We start from the raw sequence: 24,004 nt of genomic DNA on the forward strand, positions 1-24,004 counted from the left end.
AAATGAATGGCATGAGAGACATCTTCCAAACCACAAAGATCCAGAAGAACAGGCAAACACATAGCATTTACGTTCACTTCTAGTTTTTGTCATTATTTTGAACAGAGATAACATAATAACACTGAAATAATTTGTGAGTAATAGGAGTGACTTACTGTAAATAGGCACCTGCAGGCACCGGTTCAGACATATTTTAGGTGTTCAATATTTTCTTATAATTTACTGTTTGTTGAGCTTAAAACTTGTGGCCTGTTTTCAGACAATCTTGAAAAATAAGCACAACTAGAAATATACTGACTATGTATTTTTTTATCTATTAATTTCGCTGTCAAATCAACCATTGGTCTTCAGGGTCCAGGCATTGTGAATATGCACAATCAACCTATTATAAGGGGCAAGTCTTATTGTGACGGCTTCTTCTTAAAATTAAAGCCACTGTAGCTTTGCAGTAACACAATTACAGCTGGAGCTACAGCTGTTTTGCCTTAGTTCCAGTCTAATGTTTTTTTTGTTTTAGTAACGGTCACAGATTCAAACCTCACATTTTGAACAGCCTTAAATAAGCACAGAGGCTACTCAATCATTCTGCCAGTTCTTGCCAGTCTCTATGCTACGCTGAGCTAACCAGCTGTTTATTTTAGCTTCATTAAGTCTATTCTTCCTATTACCTGATGTGAACCAAACTCTATTAGACTATTCAGATATTAGAGTATACACTGGCTTTCCCCTGGGATAACTGGTCCACTTCTCTCCTTTGTCAAGCACAACTCGTTCCAGTTTCACATAATTGCACATTTGCACACCGATATATTTCTAGGAGTCAGTTTGATTATTTGAGGGGATTTTCTCAAGACCAGCAATTTTCATGGCCTTCTCTTTCTTCTGATTACTTCATACTCGAGGATCCTATCCTCCTATCCTGCTGCTTGACTTTCTGCCTCTAATTTCATGCCCTGCTAAATATTTTTTTGTGGGAACCTCATGTTTTCCAGGCCTTTCCAAATCCTCATTAGGGGTCACCTATTCCTTTAATCATAAACAAATATTCAATACTTCTGTAATTTTCTCTTGGTTGGATCTAACATTCTTTCAGATGTATTTTCCATGTACTACCACATTGCAGGTAAAATTCCCTGCTTATATCTGTCTGTGTGTGTGTGCGCCTGCGTTCGTGTGAGAGATAGAGTGCATGATAGTATATCTCAGAGGGAACAAATTTAAGATCTCTGCAGGGAACAGCTGATGGGTTTTAAAAGTTGGGTGGACTGTTAGACAACAAGTAATCTGTACAGAGATTCACTGCATTAACTTGAAAAATAACTTCTTTTTCCATTTAGTGGTGGGGTTATAGTATAACAGTATATGTTAATTTATTTTTGATACAGGTAGAATTTTAGAACTACAGAATGTAAAGCATTTCAGGTACTGTACTAATGTATGTATTTTTCTTTACTTGTAATTATACTAAATTTATCAAACAGCAGCAGAGACCCCTTTCATCAGGAAATGTGCTAAAAGTCTTGTTACACCATCTTCAGCATGTTGTTGTGGGGTGTTGGATTGGCTCTGGCCCCGTGGACTCGTGTAGTCATGGTGAGAGTGGTATCATCTTACCTAAGCAAGATATATTTTTACACCATGTTGTTGCACAGTCTGCATCCGCCTGGCGTCTGCCCTCCCTCCTTAAACTTCCTGGACTGAACCTGTTATGATCCGCCCCTTTCCCCTTGTTCTCCTGCCTCCCCTACCCTATTGCCTGTGTCCCCAGTCTGTGTGTGTATGTGTGGTATTGGGTCAGGTCTCAGGTTATTTCATGTATCTAGATCTAACTTCCACGTTCAAGTCAACTTACCGTAGTTCCTGTGTGCTCCAGGTTTATGCTGCCTTGCCTCGTCCAGCTCTCCACCTCCATCCGTCAAGTTACCTGCCAGGATCAAGTCCCCGGAATTGCTCCCGAGCCCGCCTCTGGAGTTGAGCCCACCAGTCTCGGATGACCGCCGCATAGCCAGGAACTCCAGTCCTCCTTTTTTGTGTGTAAATAAATGCCCTTTACTTACCTCAAACCATCTCCCTGTCTTCTGTGCTTGAGCGCTCTGCATTTGAGACCAGGCCTTCCCCGTGAGAGATTATAGAACCAGGTAGATTGTGTGGTGCTGCACATGGGAGACGTGTGTCACAACCACGTTTTGTTTGTGTGGGTGTGTGAGAGGTTCAGCTAAAGGATGCTTTTTCCACAGGAGAGCCATAGCAGGCAAATGAATGTCATGAAACACATCTTCCAAACCACCAATACCAAACCATATTTGGCATTTATCTTATACTACTGAGCTCATGGTAATCTATCCTAAACTATACAATGATAAAATTACAGTTAGTACATGCTTACATTAGAAACTGAAGAGTTCTTTATTTTACCCTAAGCTTGACTCAAAATCTCATAGTAATAGTAATAGTAAGTCTGTTAAGACATTGTGTCTGTCTATGTTTGTTTGTAGTGCTTTGTATTAACACTCTGTATTTTACTTGAATGTGTTTGATAATTATCTTATATGCTTTGTACATTTGATAATAGATTGTAATACATTATCTTAACAGACTGTAAGAAACTGGGCACAATTAATGAAAAGCCATCAGCAGTAGTTCAGTGTTGATTTTATATCCAAGACACACAATATTTTCATATGCAGATGATATGATAGTATATCTGTGAAACCATCAATCTAAAAACCAATTCAATTTTACAAAATTTTGACTTTTCTCCAACTCTGTATTCCTGATTTGTTAGTGTGGTTGATTCCGGAAGTCTTTGATTGAAATCAAAAATACATTTATAGTATCTTTTAACAATTATCACTGTGAATGTTGATGAAAGAGGAATCACTTATGATCTTTCCTTGTTTTGTGTTCTTTATCAATCATTTAAATTATGTTTATTTACTGCAAAAGCATATGGACACAGGGACACTGGCATATACAAGGCACAAACAAACAGAATATAGAAATGGGGGTGTTAATAACTAGATACGGTTTCTATTGTGTCTTGGCGTGCATCTATGTTCGGCTGTATTTTAGGAGGTAGGGCTTCTCAATGAGCACAGTCAACACGTAACTCCCCACCAGTGTCAGCACCAGGTGACCAAGGAACAGGTACATCTAATGAAGAGAGGGGACATAAAATACACTTTGTAGAATAGCACAGAGTGACAGCCAACCCATGGTAAAATCTGAAATAGCTCAGCATTAGAGCTTGATGAAATTGAATGAAAAGGACTGTTTAAAGCACTTACGAAGTTTAAGGCTGTGTAGTGGGTAGGGGTCTCTTGCAAGCCCATATAGAGGAGTATTAAAACAGGATGTGACAGATAGCTAGCAAAACTGATATTGGACAGTGGAAGCCAGAAACCCAACGACAAGAAGCTCTTGATAAAACCTGAAGAATCAGAAGAAAACAGAGAAAAATAAAGTGCCATGGACATTGTATTTTGTTTGGTGTGAATACAGTGTTGGATCTCTGGAACATTCCTGTCTGGACGTTTTACCTCCATGACCGTCCTCACAGGCCACTATGATCCAGGTCACAGCCAAAGACCAGAGTTCTCTATGCAGTCCTTGATAGAGGGCATGTGGCACAGATGGATGGTCTGGGGTCTCCTTTAGGACGTAGGCTAATCCAACCACCACAGCCATGAGGGAAAGAGAGCAAAACCAACCAAGTGCTGCCTGCCACTGGAGTGACAGCAAGAATAATGACAACAAGAACATAAGTAAGATGGCAGCATTGAGACTTGTATGTGTACAGAGTCTGAATGGCTTGATGATATTTCAAAATAGCGTATAATGTGCTCAAATTAGTGCTAAAAGAATGAGCAGAGTGTCAACATTTTGGCAGAGATGCCTGTAAGTGTGATCTTAATTTCTTACCTTTTGCTTCAGAAGCTGTTCTTTCTTTGACGTCAAGTACATTCCAGTCAAGATCCCTATTAAAAATGGCCCATATCTTGTGTGGGGATAAGTATAGTAACGGAAGATATAGTTGTAAGATTTCCTGCAAAACAAACATATACATATATATTATTCTCTTTAACATTGGATTTTACCATATAAAATCGCCAAGTAAAGAAAATGAGTGGATGTGTAAGTCACACGTCACTTAATGTATTTGGTTGCTAAGCTGGTTGTATTAGCACTAGACTATAATCTCTTACAGTGCAGAGAATCCGAAGACTGGCAGCTGCAGGAGTGCAGTTGTAATAGCACTGGCAGCAGTGGTCATCAGCAGCAGGCCTCCTGCCACGGCTGCAAACACACCTTTGTTGCTGAAAACACAAGATAGGATGGGTAAGATGTGACTAAGGGTCAAGGTGGTGACTATTTTACAAGATAGCAAATTAGAACTATTTTTATAAGATAAGGGACAGTGGACATACAGTTTGTAAAAATAGAGCAACAAAGGAGTGGTGGCATAACACTGGAAGTCAAGAGACAAGTACCATGACCAAGGAATACACTGAAGACAAATTGAGAGACAAAAATTAGTAGGTCAATACACGTATAATTACATATTGTGTCAGAAATAGAACCAGAGCCACTGAACTACTGGTTAAACTTACTACTTCAGGGTCATTGATGAGATTGTTGATCAAAAGCACGTGAGCCCACCAGTATGGCTTACAATTCATCCATATATCAAGATATGGAAACCAGTAGGGTCCCCACTGGACCACACAGATGAGGCCGTGGGTAAAACACATAATAAACAGATGTAGTGGCTGAAGCCTGTAGTGAGGCAAAGACAAAGAACAAAACAATCCCATTTATTTTGTCACTAGCTTTGAGATTGCACAAAAAGTACACAGACAGATTGATTCACATGACTAGATTTTGTGAATTGATGAATATACGTTACCTTTTAATCCTGTTGAAGAGGTAGTTGGCCACCAAAGAGGCGCTCAGTTTGCCTTCAGCCCTGTTGATGGAGTTTAGCAGGGATCTGGCACTGAGCAGACCTCTGAAACACAGAAGCTGATAGGAAAACAGCTAAAACTGTAAACTAAATACTCATCATTATTTTTTAAATGTAATTTTTTGATTCATACACAATGTTAACTCAACCAAATTCCATGTGGATTCAGTCTCACCCCAGCAGTAAAAAGGTGTCTACAGCCAGATAAACCGGTCCGCTGATGGTAAACACATACAGGACGCTGCTCTCTGTTATTTTCCTCATGGTGTTGGTGTTATCTACAACAGAGATAACGTTAAGTAAAATGATATGTGTGTAATGGGAGTGACATGCAAATTAAATGAGCTAATACAAATAACTCTGGTTAGTACCCAGGTTACTTGATTCAGTAAGTTGTGTATTGTGGCCACAAATGATCCATAACAGGCTGAGAACACGGATCCCATTCAGGGAGGAGTAGCCTCCTCCTGGGATGGAAGAGGAGGTGTTCAAGACTCCTAGGCTGGTGTTCTGTAGGGAAAAGGCCTGCAGGCACCGGTTCACACAGCCTCGGGGAAAACACAGTGGTGTCTGGTCACTGCTATCTACAACGACAATATTCAAGCAATATCTCATCATAAACAGAGGTTAAAGCTTGTGGCATGCTTTCAGGCAATCTATAAAAAACAAGCACTCACAAACTAACCATGTACTTACTATTTTCCTCTGAAATGTCGCCATTCATTTCGCTGCCAGATGAGTCATTGGACTTCAGGGTGCCATACAGGTTGAGGCCAGTGTTTAAACTGGAAGACTCTCCAGATGGACTGATCTCCCTGCTCCTTTGCCACACTATTATAGTGGTGAACAGGGTGGCCGCAAGAGGAATCGCAACCATTACACAACACACAAACCTGCAGGAGAAAAGGTATATCGGTACATCAGGGGAAGAGTGACCATTGTTGAGTATCCTGAGCCGAAGACTTGCACGTGTTAAGAGACACCTCAGTGCACATGCAGATAAGACAATACAGAGGGTTAAAAAAGTCCACCACTTACAGGCAAGTGATATGTGATGCATCTGGGGTAATCCTTGTTGGCAAACAGCGGGTCATGATCAACTGCTGATTAGACTGATTCACCAGGATGGAGGGAAAAGGAGGAATGAGGGACATCTGACCAAACTGAAGTCTCCCTGTTGAAAGAAGTGAAAGTGAAAATGAAACATTTGACTGAGCGAATCAACACAATAACAAGATTTAAAAATCACTCACCGGACACCACCAGCATTTCCACATCGTCTCCTGCACAGGAGTCAGGAACACAAATACCCACAAAATACTCGACCGTGTCCTTGGGTAGTAAAACAAAACTTAAATCAAAATCTAATTTTCTCACCTTCTCATAATTTTTCTTCTGTAATTGCGTTGTTATTGTTACCTGCCGAAGAAACAATTGGCAGTACTGTCCAGAGAAAGTGGGACCGTGGGCAGATCGACACTCCTGCAGCAAGCCAGGCCGGTTGGCATTTCCTCCTCTAACGTTGCTACCCATCTTTCCAAATGAATCATACACTGATAATACACACAAATGCACATATGTAAATGCAGTGAAGTGTGAAAAACAAAGGAATCTATGAATCAGCAATAGCTAATGTTTCAGTTTTGTGAGCGACCATGATTTTGTGAGACCGCCCTGTGGGTACGTGTTGCTGAGGATTTGTGGAAGGGAAAAAAACTCATCATGACATAACTTATACATCATTACATCATATGTCAAACCACCTGTATCAGGATCTTTGCTAACATTTACATAGCTAAATATATGTAATTAATTTGTTTTTTTAAAAGTGGTGTAATGAAGTTTTGTAAATTCTATTATTAACTCTATATCCCTATTTACCATGATATTGAAGCTTCAGTGTTATTAAAGGGTTTCCTTTCCATTTATACATTTGCCAGTCACCTACTGATTGTGTGAAATTTGTGAGAAGGCCTAAGTAGGTGGTCTTCTTGAGAAGAGGAATAATGGAAAATATGATTGACGGTGAAAATAAAAATTAAATGAGAACTGTCTGTCAATATAACAGCAACCAAGATAATTAAGATCTCCATAACCACGTCACTATAATTTTAATAAATGAAATCCTTTAAATATTCGAGGTACAGTTAGCAGTGATAATTACCTACAATACAAGAGGAAACACACCAAACACAGAGAGCATGTAAGCTGTGTATTTGAAATGATGTGAACATAAAATTGTATGTTTTGTAATACTGCAAATATTTTTGTATTCAAAGAAAATGCATATGTTTATGTCCATCTTCTCTTTTTGATTTGAGCTAAAGTCTGTTGTCTAAAAGATTTCTAGATGAATATTAGTACTACTACAAAAACAACACTGTACTATTCAATAATTTATTCTAACAAAAGGCAGCAACACTCACTGAGAACAGCATATTCCTTTGGTCTCTCCTGGTTAATTTCCCAGAGGAAAGCATTGGTATCCTCTTCACATCTTTGAGTCACAGTATAGTTCAGAGTATTTTCCAGCTCTAAACTAGTTCCTGCAAACAGAAGGAAAACCAAAAATATCAGGGCCATCTCAGGAGTGACTGCATACGTTTGGAGAGAGGTGTTTAAATAACATGGGAGGGGACACACCACACCATTATTTAAAAAAGTGTTGTGAAATCATCTGCCATAGGCTGGATTTAAAAAAAAAAACTGCCTTCTACCCCACCCACAGGTGGATTGTTTACATAAAGGGGCCCAACCTAGAAAAACAGAAAAACACAGCATTTCCATTTTCTTCCAGTTTTTGTCATTATTTAAAACAGAGACAACTGAATTTAAGTCAAATTATATCTGAGTAATGGGAGTGAATTACTGTAAATAGGCACCTGCAGGCAACGGTTCACCATTGGTTCGAGGTAGGGGCAAATAACTTGGCTAAAATATAAAAATCTATAAATCATCAATCCTTAGTCTACATTACAACCAAATCATTTTTCTACGATCCCTTGACTTCCTGTTTCAATCATCGCTTTGGTAACAAGGAACTGATCATTAGATCTACATGAGTCTTGACAGAGCCTCTTACACTGGGGTATTATATTAGAAATTAGGTAGGGAGGGCGATGTTTTATCCGTGTTTTCTTTTGCTATTCGGTAAAGTGAAAACATGCAGAAAGAAAGAAATTCATAAATGTATTGTGTTGAGTGAATGTGTGCGTTAAGGGGTGAATGTGATTCATTAGCAATTTGACTGGTGGTTAAGAGTAGAAATGCTGTATAAATGAACCCCATTCCCTTAATAATCAATGCACTGCAAGACAATTACATTTCAAAACCCCCTTCATCCAAATGTAGCATTTAACAATGCAAGAGTTTAAATGATCACAAGAGGAGTTCTGATTTATTTCCACGGAGAAGAGCTGATGTCGTATGTGTAGTAGACATCAGGTCGCCTCTGGCAGGTTTCATCATTTATTGACGCCCCATATAAAAGAGCAACTTTATACACAAGCATCAGAAATGTCTAAAAACAGCAGCAGCAGCAGCAGCAAGAAAGACGCGTTCTAATCCAAAAACAATTCACAGACTGATTCTCACATGCAGTTTTACAGCGCTAGACTGTTGGTCTTATTGTTGGAGTAAAAAAGGTACTGTTCATAACAGAGCGATGGTGATGATGAGATCTGGAAAAGAAAGCAAAGGAAATTAATGAGAAGATAGTATTCCTTTTTTAAACTTCCAACGAGATTTTTGATTTACTTGAACGGGTCGGCTTGTTAATTGGATTGTTAAGTTTTTCCTCCAGTTTGAAATGTCTTCATCAACATAATTACTGTCCATCCACAACCACCCACAAACTGAAGAGATTTAAAAAGAAAATAAGACAAACAGAAATGTTGACATATGAAATACAGGATAATTGGAAGTTCCTGCGGGCAAGTGCTTTCACTAAAGTGTTAATATCAAAGAGCTGCCATTGATAGTACATTAAGTTTCACAGTCTTTTACAAAATACAGTATTAAAAGCAAACTCAACTTTGTTTTTAAAATACTCCTGTTTCTGAAACTAATGCTTGACCTAATCATCCATAAAAATATGAGCTTTAAACTCATTTTCATTTTTTTAAAACAATTTTAAGTTCATGTGCATTTGATTTGTCATTGATAATAACTTGACAGGGTTTTTAATTGAAATGCAGGAGGAGATGGATGTTCAATGTAATATTATCTCAAAATGTATTTATTTATCAGAAGGAGACCAGGGCCATGGTTTATTGTAGAAGTCGAGAAGGGCTCAAACTGAAATATTAGTTATCCATGAAATCAAAAAAAAATTTGAATGTTCAACTTTTAAATTACAAAAATGAAGACCTCGGCTAGGTGTGGCTAATATAAAGGGGAAACCTGAATCTCCAATTTTAAAAATGTTTTCTACCAGACATTCATTGGACATTAGCAGCATTAAGAACTCAGAACACTGAGGTTTAATGAGGTTTAATCCCATATTATACTGACATCTCCTTAGATTATCTAATCCTAGTGAGAACACAACAATGGACACTGTTTAAAATAAAAGGATCTTCTGTAATAAGAGGTTTACTCAAGGCCTATAGAAACATCTATGAGTGTACAAAAAGTATGTTGTTCAAACACTGACTCTGACATATACTACACATTGCGGTGAGTATAGTGTATACACATTGCAGTTTACTTTGTTTACATTATATATATATATCTCTCTCTATATATAGAGAGAGATATATATCTCTCTCTCTATATATACAGCATAACCACAGCCAATGCACATACTGCCTGTTGTTTGCAACAATTAAACAAACAACAGTTGAAAAGGTTACAAGGTGAGTTTTCACTTCTCCGCCGCGCTCAGTCTCTTTGACTTAATGAATGCCATTCCATGTGTCCTCATGTGAGTGTTCAGGTTTCCCTCCGTTTCAAACGTCTTCCCACACACTTTGCATTTGGTGTTTGGTGTCCCGTCATTGTTCTCGTCCGTGACATCCAGCTGGTTCTCCCTTTGACTCTCGTCGTCGCCCTTGGCCCGTCCGTTGTATCGGCCGAGACCCTGCGGCTCCTTCAGCCGGTGGACGATGAAGAGATGCCGGGCCAGTGAGCGGTTGGAGGTGTAGCACAGGCCGCACTCCTGACACTGGTGGGACGAGCAATCGGACTTGTGCTGGGGAATGTGTTTGTGGAAGGCGGCGATGTCCTCTGTGGGGAAACCGAGGACAGCACACTTGTGAACTTTGGGGATGTTCACCTTGAGCCTCTTCAAAGGCTGTGAGTCGAAACCCCTGGAGTTCAAACCTGGAGACCCCTCATCTTCCTCTTGCTTCCTTTTAGGGCTGGGGGTCTGTAGAGGTGATCGAGAGGGTGTGTTTTAGGCGCCACAGGAGAATCGTGAAATACACTTCTACGGTAAAATGATTCTGATAAATGACTGTATATGTATGCAAATTTGAGCCACATTATCGTCACCTGGTCAGGTAAAATCTCCACTTTATCAGTGTTGACAGTCTTCCCCTCTGCTTCTCTGACGCTATGCATCATCTGAATGTGCTGATCCAGCAGAGATCTTTTAGTGAATGGTTGGCTGAGAGCTGGACAGTGCCTATCAGAGAACAGGAAATCACAATTACAAACTGATTTTGTCTTCTTTTATTTGCATACACACAATTTGTATTTTGCACTTGTCTACAGGAGCATTAAAGATTTGAACTTCTAGTGTACCTGTGTAACAGGGTATCTAGACACAACTTGTTGAAGACTGCATTTTTTTTGGACTACGTCTCTTGCACCTCTGACATACCAGATTCTCTTCTATTCTCTCTGCTCTACTAGTATGAAAGGATGCAAATAGAGACACCAGACAGCTAAAGTATTTTAAAGACCATTAACTTCATCAACTACAACAGAAGCCTTCCTGGTGTGGTTGCGATGGCAGCTCCTGTTCATATAAGACTATGACTTGCACAGTTATACACATTAATCGTTTGGACAATGCATGGATTTGCACCATCTGGGACCATGCAGGGCCATGAGTCCTGAACGATGAGTGAGTGTACTCACGGGCAGGTGTAGACCCTCCGCAACCCCTTGTGTTTGAGGCGGTTGTGTCGACAAAGACTGTGGGAGGACCTGAAGGACTTGTCACACTGTCGACATGGGTGCTTCTTCAAGATCTGCAATATGAGTGTGAGACTGCGTAAGGTACCCAAAGAAATGCTTCAACAGCCTTATCTTCGGAATGCAAGAAGTGTGCCTCTGTGGTTTGGATGAATGTTAGTGGCGGTCTCTTTCAGTATGGTTTTCTTTTGTGTGTGTGTATGTGTGTCTCCATTGCAAATCCATTTCCTGACAGGAATCTCAAAACAGGACAACGTGATCAAATTCAGCACTTCTCTATGAGAATGAAGTTGGACATTCACCTTGCCGTGCTCACGCCGCATATGAGCCACAAAGACCTCACGGGAGCTGAAGAAGCTACTGCAGTCTCCACATGTGTATCCTGAGCTCGGAGGGCTCTTGAGGTCTGCTGAGCAGTTGATGTTGGTTTTCTTCCGTGGTGCAGGTGAAGGCTTCTTCTCCCCTTTGTCTTGAGCGTTGACTTTTCCTCCATCTTTGTTGCTATGACTGCTTGGGCTGTTGCTTTTGGTGCTGTTCGAATTGGTGGGTTTGATGCTGAGAGGAAGGTTGATGCCCAGGTTAGGTGGACCCTCAGTGGTCTTCAGGGTCCCATGAATGGCCTGCATGAAGGATCCAGACGCGCAGATTCAATTATAGTTCTGCATTTATAAAGCACCAGTAAGTGAAACATTTGTAGACTGAACATAATTGTTGTTGGGATACATTAAAAGTGGATACAATTGTCAAGCATGCTGAAAAATATATATATATATTTTTTGGCCTACTTTGATATGGTCCAACATGAGCTGTTTCTGTGCGTAATGCATGGAGCAGTCAGGGCATTTGAACACTGAAACTTTGTGATTGACGACATGTTGGTCAAAGTGTGTATAGAGCAGGGACTGCAGAGTGAACACAGTATCGCACATGGAACATTTGTAGATCATCCTGAAAGAAAGAAAAAAAATCAGGTCTCTCTTTTAAAACACTGCCAATTTACTGCTAAATGTTAAGAAACGCACTTTATACAAAAATAAAGCACCGGAAAAAAAAGGGTTAAATAAGTGTGTCCTCTTGTGTTTTGCATGAAGCTTTTAAACATTCAGCTGCACCCAATGTGTGAGAGAGAATTTGGTTATTTATATAATGGGACTATTAGTCAAATTCAGCACACATTGTTAGTACAAACCGTTTGCATATTGTTTACCATCAGAGGTTTGCCAGAACACCTGCTCCTTCCAAAGAAATGAATTACGAGTGGTTTCAGTGAAAGGTCGCCAAGTGGAAAAAAACAAAGGCAGGTTAAGCCACCATGTCTAACACCAGCAAATCCTGCTACTGATGAAGCAGCAGCAGAATTGGACATGGGTATTTGATTGCATTGAAGTGCGCCTGTGTGAAATGAGGTGTTTCGATGTGTAAATGTTAGATTGGAATCTTTTTGAGGAAAGAGTTTACGTGTGTGTGTGTTGCCTGTATGTAAAGACCTACTTGGGCTCTCCTGCCACCACTCCTGGGTGCTGTGTATGAGTATGGGAATGTGTGCCAGGCGCAGACTTGAAGGCCATGGGGCAGAGAGGACATTTATAGAAGATCTCACAGTGAGCACTCTGGACGTGGGACTTGAGAGTTGCAACATCAGCGAAGATCACGCTACACTGTGTGCAACTGTGGGGAGGAATGAAAGACACGGGGAGAAAAAGTGTTTGGTGAAAGCAGGTTTTCATAGCCTAGAGTCATTCTGAATAATAAAGTTTTCTAAATTGGGAAAAACAACTATTCACTTTAAACAGGTTAAATGAGGGAGAGAGAGAGAGAGAGAAGGGGGGGATTTCTCCATGATGTAAATTAGTCAATAGTGTCGTTGCTGTCAAACTTTAAACCTGTTCTCCTCTCTTTAGGTGTCAGCTGTCATTTCACTGATTCGCTGTTACCGTCCTCCATCCCATTCACCTCTTCTCTGCAGAAACTCCTCATCGCATTCAGATCTTCAGCCTGGCTAAATATTTAGAATACGGATATGAGAATAATTTAAATCTGCTCATCTAACCTTTTGCGAGATGAGTGTCTTTCCCCAAAATATTGGACTACTCCTTTCAGGAGAGCATTTAGACTTAATTTTGTCACCTCTTGTTTCAGGGAGAAGATTTTTTTTTGCATTAATTACAAATTTAAATTTCAAAGTTTAAATCTCTCATGTTTTGCAAGTGCGTGGGCATGCAATGTCACATTTGTAAATTTGGCGTGAGTCAATATAAATATGCAGTTAAACAAGGAGACATTGTTCATTTCATACCATTATATTAGGATTGTTCAATTTTTAATGGTTTGTATCTTGGGTGACTCCACATAAAAATTGTTACTTTCTATTTTTTTCTTCATAAGTTTCATTATGAGTAAAATCCCTTAAAGTGATGTTGAATTGCTGTCAAGCTGAGGCAAACCTACTGTAACATTAAATGTAATTAGAAAATGAGATTGTAAGTGACACTTACAATGAAAGAAAAGCAAGAACCATTTAAATCAGGGTGTAACCACTTACCAAAGAAGGAAACTTCTAAATAAATGTAGTGAACTTATTTTTCCAGATTTGACAATCCAACAAAAAAAGATAATAAATAGTTTGGAAACCAAGGTGGAATGAACTTTCCTTCAAACTTTGGGAACTATAGCTTACTGGATAGGACTAAAATGCATATTAATAACGTCTTTATTTTACTTAATGTGAACTTACCGGTAGCCGACTCTACGAGTGTAATGTAGACAGTTCTTGATGACATGTGACTGGAAGTGCACAGATCGCCAGCTGGCGCCACACTCGGGACAGATGTATGGAGACTTGTGCTGATGGATACGTTGGTGTGACAGAAAGCTGCACTGATTTGGCAGAAGCATTTGGCAAATCGTACAGGTTTTCTATGGGTACAAAAAAAGAGGATAAAAAATGTATTCTATAATGGCTCTGACATGACAGCATCCTGAGGAGTTTTTGTATCTAATATTTGCTTTAACTCACGAACCTGTGCAAACAATTTCATTTACAGTATGTACCAAAGACCTGAACACTCAGGTCTTGATAATCTCAAAAGACATTTGTATTTCCATAAAGAAAATACTTGGAATAATCCACATATCTCTTTATGACTAGTGTTCTCTTTGGATCTCCTTTTTATTTTATAAAAAGTGCCAATAAAACTTGCCTCAAAGACATCTGAAAACCTTTGACCACGACACTAATAACACTAGACGGAAGTGATAAGGTGTGTGATTTGAGTGAATGGACCTTTTTTTTAAGTTTAAGTAGATGTAGACAATATTTTACTCTTTCAAATATTATAATATGAAAGGGCTCACTCGTAGGGATTTACCTATATAGAATTTTCGCCAAACCTGAAGGATCCCTTAGCTTTACAGAGCTTTTTTTTGTGAGTTTCAACTTACTGAGTTTCAGCTCATTCTTTTGCACTCCAGCCAACAACATAGCTATGGTGTTGGTTCACTCTCTCTTCACAAAGCATAGTTATCGGCTGCAGAGGGCTTCCTATTTTCAGCTAAAATAATTTTTAAAAGCCTACTGAACAAGGGGCCTTGGACTTGCTCTTCATCCAAACAGCAGACAGCCATGGTTACTGACTGGCTGGTGAATACGTGGATTATTTAGCTCCTACAAATCTTTCCTTCAGTAGTTTGTGGAGACCAAAACTGAATTAAAAGACAGTGAACATTGGTCTTACTAGAAACATGTCTCCAAATGAATGCCTGTGTTGCCTTGTAAACTGTTTGCTTACACTTTCTCGACATCAACTTAAAGTTACATCTTGTTTTTACTGCTCCCAAGTGGCCAAAAATAGATTTAGTATTTGCAGCTTAAATCACTCTATAGCAAATCTACAGCACTTCATGCCTCACTATGCTGTGTTAATTAATAAATCTTGCAGTAGTCAAACATGTCAGGGTGCTAAAAATGTAATTAAACTATTTTATGTTGTAGTTCACACCAGAAATAAACACACACACACACACACACACACATACACACACATACACACACACACCTGGCCACTGGACTCTTGTGCCTGTTGATAGTGCATGGCTAGTGAGCTGTCATCCTGGAACTTTTCATTGCACTCCATGCACTTAAGACAGTGCCTGCAGAGCTTTGATGCATCATTCTCCAAGGGCATGGCTGCCACAAGAGGAGCACTGCATGTGGCTGAAATCACTGCAGTTTGGGACCCAGTGACAGTACCTTTCCCTGGGGTTTGACTTGTTGGTGGTTGGGCTTGAGTAATGGAGGTGGTACCGGTAACGTTGGGCAGGCCTGATGATGATGTGGTTATCATCTGGTCTGCAGGGATGGGTTTTAGGATTAGATGTGAACACTGCATGACAACCCCTTTGTCCTTGTGGCCTCTGGCATGAGACAAGAGACTGCATTTGTTGTAGAACACTAGACCTTTGGCACAGTGGTTACAGGTGACCTCGATCCGCACACTGCGACGTTCATAGTGCTGTGTCAGGCTCTTCTCAAGAGCAAATGAATCTCCACACTCCAGGCACTTGTAGCCATGTGAAGGTAGAGCGATACAGGCTGCGGTAGGTGGAGAGAGGTTTGGAATATACACAGGTACAGGATTTATGCTACTCAGAACTTTATTGAATGCGTCCACTACAGAGCTTTGAGAGCTCTTTGAGGCCTGACCAGTAAGAATTGTCTGCTGTTTGACATGCTGTGATTGTCGCTTGCTCTGCTTGGAGGAGGACATCGCCTGTTGGAGATCACAGGCAGCAGAGGATACAGTCTGAGGCAGAAGGTTGAGGTTACTGAGATGCACTGTCTTTGGCACTAGTTTGGCATTGACCAGGCAGGAGGCCGGTACCATGACAGTCTGTTGCTGAATAATGTTAGCAGCTTTCAAAATGGCACTGCTGGCACTTTGCACTGATGCAGCAGGAATGACAGTTGCTTTGACTGTGGTGTTGTTAGACAACTTAAGGTTGATGACCCGTGAACCAGCTGTCTTGACTGCAGAGACTGGCAGGAAAGCTGTCGCTACAGCTTTAATAGTCATTTGCTTGGTTATTGCAATTGAAGGCCCTCCAGTAGTGGCTACTACTTTCGTTGGCAAAGAGGGCCTTGTGGAAGATGAGAAAATTGCCCTGGTGGCTGCCATGACAGATGGGCTAATCTCTCCTTCTTTCAGACCCTCAGAATCAAACTCAGGGAGAACTCGGGTGACAGTTCGCTTGATCTGTCCGGATGAGGTCTTGATTGTTTTGATCCGGACCTTTGGGATGACCGGGGTTGAGTCTATGCTTGAGGAAGGGGAACCATTGCTGCTACCCTCACTGGTGACACTGGATGGACTGTCTTGTGGTCTTGTTAGCAGCCTCTTTGCAAACTCTAAGGCTGACTCATGCTCCTGTGGCTTCTCTTTAGCTTCATTGGCTTTGATGGATTCTTTCTGTGTTGTAAGAGAATCCAAAACACCCAAGTCTGTAGCACTAGCCTTTTTGGCACTGAGGGCTGCTATGGCTGCAATACAAGAAGAAAGTTTTGCAGCGGGCTTGCTTTTGACCTGGGTGCTACTGGACAAATGTATAGGCACTGATGACTCTTCAGCCTCATTGCATTTCTTACTGTGTGACTTAAAGACAGTTTCCTCCTTGGGTAACATTGACTGACAGGGATAGTTAAACTTGGGAACTCCTACTGTGCCACCATTGTTGTTGTTGTTGTTGTTGTTATTGTTATTGTTTTGATCAGTTTTTTGGTCTTTGTTTGCTCTGGACATATTTTCCAGTGATACTGGTGATTTGGGATTCTTGTCCTCTCCCTTAGTGGTGTTCCTAAACAATGACTGATCAACCCGATTGTCCATGGGGTCATCCACCTCAATGTTATCATCATCATCAAACTCTTCAGCACTGGAGATTGGGCTGAACTGAATGCATGTGGATGATTGGTTGTTAACTGCCTGTCTTCTCTCCATGGGGGCTTTCCATCCATTCTTGCTGTAATGTTCACTTCTTAATGGCAATAAGCCATTATGAAGTCCCTTGCAAGTGCCAACGGAATGTGGTTGAGAATGGGAGTAAAGATGCCCATCCCTTTCTGATATGGTTCCACCTTGCTCACTGATGTCTGTGTTTCGGATGTTTTTGACAATGACACTAACGCCAACATCATGTCCTGTTGACGAGTTTTGGGCTTCGTCTTCATTGGTAGTCCGCCCACTGGGTTGCTTGAGCTGTCCATTGTCATGGTGGTGGCCAGATTCAATTGCAGCTTTAGGATCCACCATGTCGGGGATGTCGAAAGCTGCCAGCAAATCATCAAAGTCTGGTGTCTTCATATCTCCCATGATCCTGTTCCTGTTCTGGTGAGGAGATCACCTAGGGAAAACAGATAAATAATGATTAGCAATATAATCCACATTTAATACAATTTTTGTGGATTTTTACCTCTAAACTTTAAAGTTAAGGTGCAATGGACATAGATAGCCATGCTGACTATTATCATCCTATGTATTATGGTCCCAATGGAGGTATTTTCCTTTAGTGATGCAAACTGACATGGCGATTAATAGCACCATTTATATTAAATAGATTAAAGACTTTGTATTGTAATTGAAACAGCTACACAGCACATTTCTTAAAGTTGGGTTCATAAAAGAATAATTAGTGTGTTCAGATACCATTGGATTCTGTTAGCAGCACAATGCAATGTGTGCGTCTGCTACTTATATAATCTTTTCAGTTTTTCTCAGCTTGTCCACAGAGCAATATTTCCATTGTCTATGTAATTCATATGGCAATACTTGGAGATTGTAGATATTATAGTCAAGATACAACATTTTCCTCCAATGACAAATGATCGATGAAAGATTTTGACATAAGTTATGGCTATATATGCAACTTCTTGTCAAAGTTATAATAATTAATTATGGTGTGATCATACATATTTTTCTATTCTCATCAGCTGCATTCATTTTAAACTTTGAAAATGTCACAAGAGTACAGAATAATATGATTATTTACTTATTTTATAGATAAAAGCAAGGAGTTCATATATTAGGTCATGTTTATCATCAGCATCTAGCCATGTACTTGTATGCTAGCCATGCACTAATATGCTATTGAAAAATTATATTTGATAATAATATTGTGACATTTTTTCACTTTCAGCAGTGCAAGAAATAAAGGATCAAGTTACTTGACCCCAACTAAAGGTTGAGCAAGGGGATATTTCCACATTTTTGTTATCTATTTCAAGAAGCTACAGAATATAATGGTTGAAAGTATTTATTTTGTTTTTTCTGTTATATATTTTCTAAAAAACTCTATCGTCTGTGGGGGATTTCATTCCAAACACATCATTAAATCTTTAGTTGTGCAGTTTCATTTGTCACCACATGGTGGGCCATTGTCCACATACAGTACAGCCGAAGGACTGCCATGTAAACCATGACTTAGTTACAGCTTTCCGTTGCTTGATGTTTCATTTTTACATTATCAGGGCTGAGCTGAGTGCTCGCTCCTCCTCCCTCCGCAGAGCAAACATTATACTGATTCAAAACTCATCACAACTGTACAGTATGTACGGTAGCCTATGCACAATTAGACCTGATTCTGACATATTTGTCCTAACGTAAGATAACTTTATTGACTGTTTTCAGAGAGAAACACCAGGAAAGCACTTGCTGATCCACAAAGGGAGGTATACGTGACATACGTGACATTTAATGTGGGAACATTCATTATCCCTTATCAATCACTAGATGTTCAGCATTGCTAATAATTGATACAAATCAAATGGGGGGGGGGGGGGGAAATAATAATAATAATATGGCAGTGTGGTAAAGAAATCTATCTTTTACTTTTCTTGAAAAGCTGGATGGTGTCTTGACAACATTAAAGAGTTCCCCTTCTTGAATGTATATTTTCTAATGTATAACCAGGAGAATGATGGCATCAATACAATGTAGATGGTGAGTATGCTTGCAACTTGAGTAATGTTCAAATTAGAGGACACTGGAAGAAATAGAGGAAATATGAACATGATGACTGGAGAAAAAGCTTCTGATAAGGCAATATTGAAAAGATCTACAGATTATGACTCTTTCAAGTAACATAATGTTCATTTATTTTTTATTTATCAAAAAGAAACAATGTACATAGAACATGTTCTGGTTAGTCAACTCAATATGAAAAATACCTTAGTTTTTTTTTAAAGTAACATTTTACTTTTAATGGCAAATAATTGTTCAGAAACAAACTAGACCTTATTACTTCAACAGTGAGCACTGCAAATGATATATATGATATATACTATAATAATATAATATATTAACACACACACACACACACACACACACAGAGCCTCTTATAGCCTGAGTCTTACTGTCACTGCAACAATTCTGAATGCAGATGATGGGAAAGGTTTATAAATGATGAGGTCAACATAATAAACACGACAGAGACACGTAATGGAGAGAGAGGTCAGACGAGGCTGCTGAGCTGTGTGAGGCTGCAGCAGAGAGAGAGAGAGAGAGAGAGGCCTTGTGGAAAGAACAGCTAGCAACAGCCATGACGGCCACGGCAGCCTGACGTAGGAAGTAAATGAACCTTAGAAACAGACAAATATGAGAAATACACAACACAGAACCCCCCCTCAACAGCACTTTAATACACATGCATTGTTACCACCTGAAATCCACACACTGTGTAAAAGACAACTACAATCTCAGACAAGTGAATGTTAAAATAACAATTGTGGAAACATGCAAGTGAATGAGCCACTCCTCACCCTCTTGCCTCCGTCCCTCTCACGACACTAGCCAAACCTTCTTTTCTTTCTTCCTTCCATCCTGCAACAAACACAGTCACAACACTGCTAACCCCCCCAAAAGCCATCCACCCCACCCTGCCTGGAAAATTCTGTCCTGTTTCTTCCCAACCAGGAAAAGGCCCAGAATACAGGGTCAGGTTGCAATCCATGGATCTGGTAAGTGGTGGTGGTCCTGGTGAGGATCCTCCTTTAGTCATTCTCTGCCCCTCTGGCAGCACACAGACATGCAAACAGACACATAGATCATGCTGGTGTGTGTGTGTGTGTGTGTGTGTTGTCTGAGCATGTGTGCGTGTGTGTGAGGCAGGCTCCGGGCTGCAGATTCACAGACTCCCATTCGGCCCCCGGCCCTCGTCCCATCCCAGATCTCCCTGCTCCCCTCGCTGTGAGCCGCGCTGCGTAAAGCACACCGACATCCGGCCAGCGGCGAGCCGCAGCAGCGGATTCTGTGCCTGTGCCACGGTAGCCAGCGGCTGAGCTGTGAGGGGCTGCCAGGGAGTAGCCTGGGCTATCGCTATCCCTCAGTGGAGCACAGAGACGGCATTGTTCCTGTCAGCCCTCTGTCTGCCTCAAACCGGTTTCAGCTGGTTCCGGTCGCCCAACATAAAAGCCCTGTGCTGCAATACGGCCTCAGAAACACACACAGGCAGAAGCACTGGGAATACCTCCCAAGAAACACTGCGACATTCGCTCCACACTACATGTATGTTGCCACATAGATTTAGTGAAACAAGAAAACACAATATTTCATGAACAGATGGCGACATGGCTCGAGGAGATTCCCCGTAGACAGGGAAAGCGTACACAAAATGACAAAAATGACACATTTTAAATAAAAGAAATACACACAAATTGTGACGGATGATGACAGCTACTAAATACACTGAGAAGAAGAAGAAAAAAATGTAGGTAACCACGATGGTATTAGAAGCTCAACCCGGTACCTCGGCCTGTTTCTCCAACAGATCCCCCAGTGCTTTCATCCCAGACACACTGGCAGTCTGCCTGGAAACCAAAAACTTTCATGCAGCCTCCAGCAGCAGTACACGCAGCACTGTGACATGAAGACAAGGAATGTAAAAGCCCAACACAGACAATCTGACAGGGGCAAACAGGCCATTCATGCACCTCCCTCCCCAGTTGGCCATCAAACACATGCCACCCTTATATGCCGCCACGGAGACACACATACACATAAACATGCACGTTCATGCGTATATAGAGAGGTAAATGTGGCATACCCTTGTCAGATTTTCCCCATCTCAGAGATATTCAGGGGGAAAAAAAAGAATCTTCCTGTAGAGGCCTCAGCACCTGCCTTTACTCCACCCCAACCATTCCAGCCCCCATTCTCCTCCTCCTCCTCCTCCTCCTCCCCTCCCCCCTCTTCCCACTCTCCTTCACTGGGTCAGTCCTAGATGTTAGTCCCAGACCAGGCCGGGTTTTCTCCTGAAGCCCCCACCGCCGCCACCACCAACACCACCAACTCCACCGCCATGGCGGTGCATGAAGGGACAGATGGAGAGAGGGGGCAGTGTTCAGCAGGCGAATCAGGCCTTTTGTCTCTGCCTGTGCCGGGGGGGTGAGGGGACTCTCCACTCTGGAGCAGCAGCAGCAGCTGGTGCAGAGGAAGAAGAGAGAGAGGGAGATGGGGACAGAGGGAGGTGGGGAGACGGAGAGGAGCATAAGGGCTGGAAGATGTCTTGGGCCTGTGCTGTAGCATGACAATATGATCGAGTGAAAAAAAGGTTTATCCCCGGATTGTGCCGACGAACTGGTATTGATCCTGCACCTTTTTCTTCAGGGATATATTTTTTCTCTAACAACATGATATATATAAATAAAACAACGGAGGCCTCTGTTTAGGCCCAAGTGCCCGTCCGCATGCTGCGTAAGTCAAGGTCACAGAGTCTTGCGTCTGCTCTTTTGTTGTTTCAGACCAAAGTCTGGCAAACCCGCCTTGCATTCCAGCTGCCCGCTCTGAGTGCGTACACAAGAGAAACACACAATGCCGGGGAACATGGCTACCTCTCTGTTTAAAAGCGCGTCACCCAACGCAGGCCGTCATCATTCCCTCACACTTTTTTAAACATTTTCAATTCATTTCATGCCATTTCCCATGTGCCTGCGTACAATTGTCCCGCCGATTCAGTTATTCACGGAGACCAGTCAGAGAAAATTAGCACAGCAATAACAGTGTAATCAGAAAAAGAAACAATTTCACACTACGAAGGGGAACGATCATTTGCCAAACAAAACATGTTCAAATCAAGTATTTCATATCCTACCTGGAAAGACTGCAGGGAGAGGCTTTCAACAGAATGAGGCTGTCTCTCTTTGGCCTGCTACCAGTCCTTGATACATCTGGCAGACATGGATGCTGCAGCACAAACTAATCACCCTTCATTAAGTGGAGGGCCGTGCCAGATTTATTCACCAGACAACACAAATGCGTTTCATACACTGCACGGCAAATGGAGACGTGCATATATATCATTAAAAGGCCCTCATGGTGCCTCCTGCCTCTCCACGGTGTGAAAGACTCAGCGAGGAGGCTGAAGGGGTTGCCGCGCTCCCCACCCCTGACAAACACACAGTCACATGACGTCACGCTGCCTCCATTCATGTCGGCTACAGGCAGCTAAGGGAAGCGGCTGCAGGCTTGCCGCCTCGTTTTTCCTGGGATGTAAGATACGGATGGTTTGGTTTTGTCACTCGAAAGCTTTAACTACACACCTTTCAAGGGAACGCTACGAACGTCATTCAGATAGTCTGGTGTCCTTATACACAGTTCATTGTTTCCATAGCTGTATCGTGTGATGATGGAACATCGTGGTATATGCATAATCTCAGCGGTATTATTTGTCCAGATTTGAAATTGTTGGTATTTGTTTTTTAGCCCTATAGAATATATGTGTGATCCAAACACTATGTCAATAATGTCCTGAAAAATTGAAGACAGAACCCTGATAGATGTTTTCCATGATTGACTTTAGGCTTCCCGTACATTAACATTCCACTCCCCAACATTTTTGAATCCCAATTGTAACCCTAGAAACAAAAAAGTGAACCCTGTTACCACAAGTTATTGACTTGGTGCAGGGTGAACTACACTACAAGAGTTGTTTTATCTTTTGTTTCTGATTTTTTTTTCTGAATTCCTAACCTGCTTTATAGTCAAACATGGTCCAAACCCACAAAATCCTATTAGAATATTTGAAGCAATAAAAATATGCAGTGTTTTCACTCAGCTTCAGTGACGAGCTGGCTCGTTCCAGCTCGTCACTGAAGCTGAGTGAAAACACTGCATATTTTTATTGCTTCAAATATTCTACATTCTGCTTCAGAATCTAGACATATAGGCTACGTGATACTGTCAGATATTGTGGAATAAGATGATTTTGCCAACTTTAAAAATGAGTATGAGGAGGTAGCAGCATTTTAACTTGACATTCAAAATACATTTTTAACACAAGGATTCATTCATTCTCGTGTCTAACAACACAAAGCAAAACTTGTTGTTTCTATAAATCCCAGCACTACCTTCGCGGTCGCTGATTGGACAGCTGCCTGGTGATTTAGTCACAACTGTGACGAACAGCGGAGATGTCAGAATGGAAAACCGCCTGTCGTTATTGACACCCCCCTGCTGAAAGGCCTCCCTTAATTGCCTCATTTTTACTTTTCATAAAACATTAGTATTATTACAGTCGTCACACCATGTAGACAGAGCACTTACTGTGTCATTTGACATTTGGAAGAATGAACAGTATGAATAGGAAACTGACAGGATGTTATTTCCACAGCTCACTGATAGGAAGATATTTTATCACTTACTCTTCACTCTGTTGTCTATGAAATAAGTCAAATCAAGTCAAATGAAACTTGCGCAGCACAAATTTGAGTCATGAGTGTTTAACTGATATAATAACAACAGTTCAATTTGTTAACAATATGTATTACTACATTCTAAAAATAATATTAATGCCAGTAAATGTGAATTTCATGTCCGTAAGTTATATAATGATGTAGATACAAAATCTCAAAAC

General features: G+C 41.0%; 2 protein-coding genes across 4 annotated transcripts; both read right to left on the reverse strand.

The window, feature by feature from the left end:
• Positions 1 to 2,645: 2,645 nt before the first annotated feature.
• oacyl (O-acyltransferase like) lies at positions 2,646 to 7,565 on the reverse strand. The gene is made up of 15 exons (XM_035609295.2): positions 7,390 to 7,565; positions 6,383 to 6,516; positions 6,217 to 6,295; positions 6,002 to 6,137; positions 5,660 to 5,856; positions 5,335 to 5,547; positions 5,139 to 5,241; positions 4,907 to 5,008; positions 4,611 to 4,776; positions 4,428 to 4,507; positions 4,206 to 4,316; positions 3,922 to 4,045; positions 3,540 to 3,726; positions 3,288 to 3,430; positions 2,646 to 3,153 (listed from the first exon to the last, which is right to left on the reverse strand). The coding sequence occupies exons 1-15, from the start codon at positions 7,544 to 7,546 to the stop codon at positions 3,052 to 3,054; spliced, it is 2,034 nt and encodes a 677-aa protein (XP_035465188.2). The 5' UTR covers positions 7,547 to 7,565; the 3' UTR covers positions 2,646 to 3,051.
• A 1,873-nt stretch (positions 7,566 to 9,438) lies between these two features.
• On the reverse strand, positions 9,439 to 22,480 carry znf532 (zinc finger protein 532). Of its 3 annotated transcripts, none has more exons than XM_035609216.2 (9): positions 22,244 to 22,480; positions 15,160 to 17,500; positions 13,839 to 14,020; positions 12,596 to 12,772; positions 11,890 to 12,052; positions 11,407 to 11,724; positions 11,048 to 11,160; positions 10,457 to 10,589; positions 9,439 to 10,331 (listed from the first exon to the last, which is right to left on the reverse strand). In XM_035609216.2, exons 2-9 carry the CDS (start codon positions 17,467 to 17,469, stop codon positions 9,828 to 9,830), a joined length of 3,900 nt encoding a protein of 1,299 aa, XP_035465109.2. In that variant the 5' UTR covers positions 17,470 to 17,500; positions 22,244 to 22,480; the 3' UTR covers positions 9,439 to 9,827. The 3 variants fall into 3 exon arrangements, with proteins under 3 accessions (XP_035465109.2, XP_035465108.2, XP_035465106.2); XM_035609215.2 differs by lacking the exon at positions 22,244 to 22,480 and adding an exon at positions 21,197 to 21,279; XM_035609213.2 differs by lacking the exon at positions 22,244 to 22,480 and adding an exon at positions 19,914 to 21,181.
• Positions 22,481 to 24,004: the final 1,524 nt, after the last annotated feature.

This window comes from Scophthalmus maximus, chromosome 20, assembly GCF_022379125.1.
Source record: "Scophthalmus maximus strain ysfricsl-2021 chromosome 20, ASM2237912v1, whole genome shotgun sequence".
Lineage (NCBI taxonomy): Eukaryota > Metazoa > Chordata > Actinopteri > Pleuronectiformes > Scophthalmidae > Scophthalmus > Scophthalmus maximus.

Excerpts from the sequence above, each read along its gene's own strand:
- znf532 (XM_035609216.2), bottom strand. The coding sequence starts at position 17,469 with ATGGGAGATATGAAGACACCAGACTTTGATGATTTGCTGGCAGCTTTC. Across the intron at positions 12,773-13,838 it reads ACTCGTAGAGTCGGCTACCG|TTGCACACAGTGTAGCGTGA; the intron begins GTAAGTTCACAT and ends TCCTCCCCACAG. Across the intron at positions 12,053-12,595 it reads GTGGTGGCAGGAGAGCCCAA|GATGATCTACAAATGTTCCA; the intron begins GTAGGTCTTTAC and ends TCTTTCTTTCAG.
- oacyl (XM_035609295.2), bottom strand. The coding sequence starts at position 7,546 with ATGGCCCTGATATTTTTGGTTTTCCTTCTGTTTGCAGGAACTAGTTTA. Across the intron at positions 6,517-7,389 it reads AAAGGAATATGCTGTTCTCA|TGTATGATTCATTTGGAAAG; the intron begins GTGAGTGTTGCT and ends GTGTATTATCAG. Across the intron at positions 4,317-4,427 it reads TTGCTCTATTTTTACAAACT|CAACAAAGGTGTGTTTGCAG; the intron begins GTATGTCCACTG and ends TTGTGTTTTCAG.